General features: G+C 37.4%; 1 protein-coding gene across 2 annotated transcripts; it reads left to right on the forward strand.

Moving 5' to 3' along the window:
- The first annotated feature begins 3,371 nt into the window (after positions 1-3,371).
- LOC132184961 (putative metal-nicotianamine transporter YSL7) lies at positions 3,372-6,214 on the forward strand. 2 transcript variants are annotated; one of them, XM_059598760.2, is made up of 6 exons: positions 3,372-3,822; positions 3,993-4,147; positions 4,295-4,392; positions 4,481-4,615; positions 4,771-4,960; positions 5,040-6,214. In XM_059598760.2, the coding sequence occupies exons 1-6, from the start codon at positions 3,426-3,428 to the stop codon at positions 6,153-6,155; spliced, it is 2,091 nt and encodes a 696-aa protein (XP_059454743.2). In that variant the 5' UTR covers positions 3,372-3,425; the 3' UTR covers positions 6,156-6,214. The 2 variants fall into 2 exon arrangements, with proteins under 2 accessions (XP_059454743.2, XP_059454744.2); XM_059598761.2 differs by having other exon boundaries at positions 5,130-6,214.
- The last annotated feature ends 1,965 nt before the right edge of the window (positions 6,215-8,179 follow it).

Genomic DNA, 8,179 nt, shown 5'->3' on the forward strand with positions numbered 1-8,179 from the left:
ATGTTTGATCGATCATTTGATCATATCACGATCAATTGAACTAATTCACCTGGATCGATCGGATGCTTGATCAATCATTTGATTCTATCACGATCAATCGAAATAATTCACCAAGATCGGTCGATTGTTCTATCAAACGTTTAAATAAGAATAAGAAATAGAAAACTTCAATAATAATTAATAGGATAATTTGTTTTCTTTAAAAGAAAAAAATAAATATTGATTTTTTTATATAAAATAAGAATAGAAAATAGAAAAATAGAAAAAATTCACCAATAATTAATATAAAAGAAATAATGACATATTATCGGAGGATTCGGGGTGAATTTTTGGTAAATAATTTTTTCTATTATATATGTAGGATCAATAGCATCGCCCCAATATTTATAATTTTATTTTTATTTTTATTTTTTTATTTTATTTTATTTTTTTCAGGTGTAAATAGCGGCGACTATTGGGTTGCCGCTATTGAGGGGTCATTAGCGGCCACTAAAAACGTCGCCGCTAATGACCCATTAATAGCGGCAACTTTTGGGTCGCCGCTAATTAATTTAAATTACTTTTTCCCGTGTCAATAGCGGCCACCCAATAGTCGCCGCTATTGAGGGGTCATTAGCGGCAACTTTTCTAGTCGCCGCTAATGACCCATTAATAGCGGCAACTTTTGGGTCGCCGCTAATTAATTTAAATTACTTTTTCCCGTGTCAATAGCGGCCACCCAATAGTCGCCGCTATTGAGGGGTCATTAGCGGCAACTTTTCTAGTCGCCGCTAATGACCCATTAATAGCGGCAACTTTTGGGTCGCCGCTAATTAATTAAAATTACTTTTTCCCCTGTCAATAGCGGCCACCCAATAGTCGCCGCTATTGAGGGGTCATTGGCGGCATCTTTTTTAGTCGCCGCTACTAATTAAAATCAAAAGTCGCCGCTAATTAATCTTAATAACTTTTCCCGTGTCAATAGCGGCGACCCAAAAGTCGCCGCTATTAATTTTAATTACTTTTTTCCCCGGTCAATGGCGGCGACCCAAAAGTCGCCGCTATTGAGGGGTCATTAGCGGCAACTACAAATGTTGCCGCTAATGACCCCTCAATAGCAGCGACTCTATTATCGCCGCTAATTATTTAAAATTTTTTTTTTTTAATTTTTTCTTATGTCAATAGCGGCGACTGTAGAGTTGCCGCTAATGACAACTTATTAGCGGCGACTCCTTAGAGTCGCCAGGAGTTGCCGCTGTTGACTCTCATCAGCGGCGACCCTAAGGTCACCGCTGTTTGGTGTATTATTAGCGGCGACAGGTGTCGCCGCTAATGATGCTTAATAGCGGCGACTTATAGTCGCCGCTATTGTTGTTGCTGCTAAATAAATTTTTTTTTGGTTTTAAGCGTCCACTATTAGCGGCGACCTAAAAGTCGCCGCTATTAATGGGTCATTAGCGGCGACTAAAAAAAGTCGCCGGTAATGACCCCTCAATAGCGACGACTTTGGGGTCGCTGCTATTTATTTGGTCGCTAAAGACCATATTGCTTGTAGTGTTTACTTTACGAAGCGTGTATTTTTTACATGTTAAAAGACACTTTTAAAAACTATATTGAAATAAATTCCCTACTTCATAGCTTGGAAGCACTTTTATTTTAACTAACCTCATCTATAGTTAACTATCTTTATTACTATCTAATTTTCATAGCACGGATGTTCTTTTTCCTTTTCCATTTCTTTTTTATTTAGTTCCCACTGCAAAAATAATTCTAATCCGTACGGATTTTATTTCTTAGTTCACTCTGTATTAATTTTTTTTTTCTTAAAATAAAGATTGCAAGATACATGACATTGACATATCCAAGGGACCAAGAACATAACTACAAAAACAAAAACAAAAAAAATCAAGACAATTTAATAGTGCGAAAGCAAGAAAGTTTTAGGCTCGACTCAAATGTATAATTTTGATGGTGGGCCACCACTTAATAAAGCTATTTATGGTAACTAGCTTCAAACATTTCGAATAAGGTTCATACCTACCTGTGATATCATCGTATCACCATCAGTTTGATGTAAATAATAAGCCTTCTAGAAATCATATTTACTAACATAAAATATTGGATCATTTCTGTGGCCACTCCAACAAGTCTCTATAATCTTATCTCTTATACATGTGTTGATAGCCTAATTAGAAGAGTCGTGCACTGATGAAATAGATATTCAACGGTGCCTTCAGCTATTACAATATGATCACATTAATATCACCTTGACTTCATCTATAAATGAGAGTTTATTCTTTGCTAGCATATGAACCACTCTTTCGTCTCCTGATATACTCCTCACGGTTGAAAAGTCATTGTTGATTATTTAGCCATAGTGACATCAATTTTTGTTTTTTTTTTTAATGTTTGCACCAAGCATCTCTCCAAAGGCACAAGCGGAGGAAAATAGTGAAGAATTTATAAGCTTAACTCATCTCGTAAAGCCGGTTATATAAAAAATGGTTGCACATTCCTTAACATGGTCAAAGTCTTGTTCATAGGTAATGTGAGATTATTTCTTAACACCCTCCCTCACGTGCAGGCCAGTATTTTTTCTGGTCCTTGTAACGGGGTAAGTAGTGCGAGCCTCATTCGTCCTGTAGTAAGTTCTGATACCATAAAGAAATTCATTAGCCTAACTCATCACATAAAACCGGATCTATAGGAGATGGTTGTTAATTTCATATAAACATGCCCAAGTTCTTGTCCATAGGTAATATGAGATTATTCCTCAACAAATAGGAGATGAAGATTCGAACAAATTACCTCAACTTCATAAGGCGTAATATCCGGCCAATAAAGCAATCCCTTAAAGGCCACACCGTTGTATCTTACCTTTATTCTTATACATAGATAAGTTGAACAAATTAATGAGCCATTGAATTAAGTTTTAGTGTTAATTTGTTAAAAAATTAAAGGACCGAAATTTCTTCCAAACTAGTTTAAAAGAAAATTTTTCCTACTAACTTCGATAAGTGTCAAGTATCATATCTCATGTTTTTTTTAATATTCTTAATAGTTATTTATTTTTATTATATTAACCTAAGAACCTAACATTAATTTTTGAAAAATCTAAAGATATTAAATGATACTTGTTACATATTAAGGTAGGTTGAATAAAATTTCTTTTTGTGTCCAAAAATAAATAAATCAAATTTAACTCTACTGACTCGAATCGATTACCGTAGTATTCATCATTTATCCGTCACTCCTTCGGTCATTCCAGGCCTTGATGTGAGAGGTAATAAGTAATTTCTAGCCACTTTCGTCAGAACAAAAAAATCCCACTATAAATATAAGGCACCCACCAAGAGATTCTCTCACACAATAGAGATTCACCTTCGTACTCCCGAATATTCCAACTCCATAATCCATTTTCTCGGAATACAGAGAGAGAAAAAAAGATGCCTCAAAATGGGAGGGAGGAGAACGGTTACGACCCGGAAGATGATCGAAATGTTAACCACGACAACGGGAAGCTCGAAGAATTGGGAGAGTTGTCGGTAGAGAGGCTGTTCGAGAACCAAGAGGTGCCGTCGTGGAGGAAGCAGCTGACGGTGAGAGCCTTCGTGGTGAGCTTCGTGGTGAGCATACTGTTCAGCTTCATAGTGATGAAGCTCAACCTCACCACCGGTATCATTCCTTCGCTCAACGTCTCCGCCGGTCTATTGGGGTTCTTCTTCGTGAAGACGTGGACCAAATTGCTTCGGAAGTCCGGCTTGTTGAAGCAGCCCTTCACCAGGCAGGAAAACACCGTCATCCAGACCTGTGTTGTCGCCTCCTCCGGCATCGCCTTCAGTGGTATGTGATAACCCCTTCTATTTGTCTTCTTGTTCAAAAACATGTTAGTTTAATTGTCGAAAAATCTGAAAACCAGGATGAAGGAGATAGTTTAAAATTGTTGCACAAATTTCATGTTTCTCAAACTGGTAGACTGAAAATTCCATCTTTTAATTGATGTCTATTAACAGGAGGTTTTGGAACTTATCTGTTTGGAATGAGTGAACGCATTGCCAAACTATCAACAAACACTCATGATTTCAAAAACCCATCATTAGTATGGATAATCGGCTTTCTCTTTGTTGCCAGTTTTCTTGGACTCTTCTCGGTGGTGCCTCTCCGTAAGGTATATAGCATTTAAGAAATCTTGGGCATTTATTAGATTTTTTTTTAAAAAAAAAGGGGAAAAAAAAAAAAGTTTATCGAACACAAGGAAATTAACGTGGTCATAGTGCTCTTTTTCTCCAATGATGTGTTTGATGTTTGGTGTCAGATTATGGTCATAGACTTCAGACTCACATTTCCAAGTGGTACTGCAACCGCTTATCTTATCAACAGCTTCCACACTCCTCAAGGAGCCAAACTAGCAAAGTAACGTATCTAACAGTTAATGGTTTCTAGTTAAATGGGACCGTATGAAAATTTAGAATATCTTTTCTTTTTTATTCTATTTTTCCAGGAAGCAAGTGAGAGAGTTGGGCAAGTTTTTCAGCTTCAGCTTTTTATGGGGTTTCTTCCAATGGTTCTATACTGCTGGAGACGATTGTGGATTTGCAAGCTTCCCTTCATTAGGGCTCAAAGCATATAAATACAAGTACATATATAATTCCTTCAGTTTGCTCTTAATAAAAGTTCAGTTTACTTTATGCAAAGAAGAATTTTCATTTGGTAAAAATTTTGCTTCACCTAAGCCTTGTTCTCATTTATTGATCATGTTGTGCCTACTGCGAAATCTTGATTGTTCTGCAGATTTTATTTTGATTTCTCAGCAACATATGTTGGAGTTGGAATGATTTGTCCCTATATCATAAATATATCAGTGCTGGTTGGAGGGATTCTTTCCTGGGGTGTGATGTGGCCTCTCATAGAAAAAAGAAAGGGTGATTGGTATTCTGCAGACCTGCCCGAAACCAGTCTCCATGGTCTTGAAGGTTACAAGGTAAGTTCCCACCTATGTTTTCATCCATCAAGAAGGCTTTTCTGTTTGTTGAAAACTTTAATTTATATCCTTTATTCAGGTATTTATCGCCATAGCCATGATCCTAGGTGATGGTCTATATAACTTCGTCAAGGTTCTAAGTCTAACCTTCATAGGTTTGTCTCATCAGTTTCGGCAAAAAGTTGTGAGCTCTGATCTCCCCACTGCAGGCCATTCTTCTGATCATGTGAGGTCTCAGGTTTCATATGATGACAAGCGCCGAACCCAACTCTTTCTCAGAGATCAAATTCCAGCATGGTTTTCCATTGGAGGTTATGTTGCTTTGGCTGCCATCTCTACAGCCACTCTTCCACATATCTTTCACCAGCTCAAGTGGTATTACATATTGGTCATGTACATATTTGCACCCATATTGGCTTTCTGCAATGCATATGGTTATGGGCTCACTGATTGGTCCCTAGTATCCACGTATGGAAAGCTTGCCATCTTTATCATTGGAGCATGGGCTGGTGCCTCTCATGGTGGAGTTCTTGCAGGGCTAGCAGCTTGTGGGGTTATGATGAACATTGTCTCAACAGCCTCTGACCTAATGATGGACTTTAAGACTGGCTACTTGACACTTGCTTCACCCCGTTCCATGTTTGTGAGCCAACTAATTGGCACAGCAATGGGTTGCATAATTTCCCCTTGTGTCTTTTGGCTCTTTTACAAGGCCTTTGATGACATTGGGGTACCTGGAAGTCAATATCCTGCCCCGAATGCTATTGTGTACCGTAACATGGCTTCGCTGGGAGTAGAGGGCTTCTCAAGTCTACCAAGGAATTGCCTTCTACTCTGTTATGTGTTTTTTGGTGCAGCCATTTTGATAAATTTTATTAGAGATTTAGCGGGTAAGAAGTGGCGACAGTTCATTCCACTTCCAATGGCTATGGCAATACCTTTCTATATAGGATCATATTTCGCCATTGATATGTGTGTTGGAAGCTTAATATTGTTCGTGTGGGAGAAAATAAACAAGGCCAAGGCAGATGCTTTTGGGCCTGCAGTAGCTTCTGGTTTGATATGTGGAGATGGGATATGGACTTTGCCTGCTTCTATCCTTGCTCTAGCTGGGGTTAAGCCACCAATCTGCATGAAGTTTTTGTCACGAGGAACAAATATTACGGTGGATAATTTTTTAACACCACAGGGCTAAATATGATAAATGAATGTAAAGTCTTTAAAGCAATTAAGTTTTTAGCATGTAATACAAGGGTTAGGGTTTTGTTCGTTTATTTATTTAAGTGAACTTTTGTACTCCTATTAAAAATAGATGATAATTAATGAAAAAATTTGTTTGTTTTGGATATGACTTCAGTTATCTTTTAGTGGTGAGACTCCGCCAACACCAACTTATGATGAGTTCATCCACCATGTATGTGATGATGATGAGAGGATGCACTTGATTTTGAAATAGCATGATTGAATGGTCATTCGTGTTTTGGATCAAAGCCAAAGAATGATACGAAGCCAAAGCAAAAGCTATATATCATGCCCAACTTCGACAAACAAAAGATAAAAGACATGCATGCACTTTGATAAGCGTCAAATGTTGCACATTCAAGCCTCTTAATTTGCATATGTTAATTCCTTAGCGTTGTCAATTGTTTGATTGTTGTTTTGTTTTTGTGTTTCATGTTTTATTTGGCAATTGCGAGAATTCCATTGAAAATCGGGCTTAAAAGACTATTTGGATGCATTTCGGCATCGAGCTCAGTAGCACTTGGGATTGAGTGTACATACGCTCGAGCGTATCCCAGCCTACAATCGGGCGCATCAGCGCTCGCACGCAGAACCAGCCAATCTCGAGCGCTTATGCGCTCGAGCGCGTATCCTTTAGGATCAAGCGCACTTGGGCGTCCAAAATACGGCAACAATCCTTTTTCACCTTGGATTTGATTTTCAGTCTCCCACTTGGACTGGGAGACTGACCTATGGTTTCCTAGGGTTTCTAGGCTTCTCCTAATCCCTATAAATAGGCCTATAAACATTGTAGAAAACACACCGCTTCATAGAGCAAAAATTCATTGGAGTTTAGCAGAGTCATGAGCGGTTAAACCCCTTCATGGGATGTTGATGTAACCCTATCGAAGCACAATGGTTTGATTGTACTTAATTTCTAGATTTTCAGTTTATGCATGTTGATTGTATAACTATGAGAATTGCTACATATTGATTTCATTCTTAAATATTAAATGTAATTGCTCTTAATTTCAAAATCAATATTTGTGAAATTCTTCTTTTGTCTTAGAAAGTCTTTTACTTTTATTGAACTCAAATCATTCTTGTTTTCTGTGATTATGAAGATGATGCTTATACAATGGGTTTAATTGACATATGATCAATATGATTTGATAGGCCATGCCTAGGGAAAACGGATTGTACTACATCCTAGTTTAGTGTAATTTAGATAGACAGTCCGTGTCAACCGAAGATGGGTTACACTTATTCATTGATTGTATGTATCCTGTTATAGAATTTGATAATTCATACCTAGGGAAGACAGGTCGTACCGCATCTTAGTAGTTAGGTAGACGATCCGTGCCAACCGAAGATGGATTATACTTATTATTTAATAAGGGAGTTTATTGTTTATTTATAACATGCACAGAATGAATTTCTGGATTAAATATGATTAACCATTGTTGTGCGGATAGAGGTGAAGTTAATACCCTACACTTGCTCTTATATTTAATTCTCTTTTAATTTCATGCACTTTAGTTACAATCCAAATCAATCATCTTTTTAATTAAGTTAATTTTGATCTTTCGAATTTGATAATAAAACCCATGCAATCCTTGAGGTTCGACACCCTCTCTTTAGCCTATCCTACAAGGATTTGTCCTATTGCGAGTGGGTATTTTTATTATTGATATTTTTGGACACAGAAAGGCCACATCAATTTTTGGCGTTATTGCCGGGGACTGCTTAACGGTTTAGTTATTAAATTTTAAGGATTAATCTTAGCTTAATTATTTTCTGCTTTACTTTGTTTTTGATTTTTAATTTTTAATTTTGGTTTTTGTGTTTGTTTGTTTGTTTGTTTGTTTTTTTTTTTTTTTTTTTGAGTTTTTCTCACACAAGTCCAGAGCTGCGAAGACCCCCCTACACGCCTGCACTCGAGCCCAACCAGCCTGCGATCGAGCCTTTTCTACTTTATTGTGATTTCCTTTCTAGTTT

This window comes from Corylus avellana, chromosome 7 (assembly GCF_965113065.1).
Source record: "Corylus avellana chromosome 7, dhCorAvel1.hap1.2, whole genome shotgun sequence".
NCBI classification, from domain to species: Eukaryota; Viridiplantae; Streptophyta; class Magnoliopsida; order Fagales; family Betulaceae; genus Corylus; species Corylus avellana.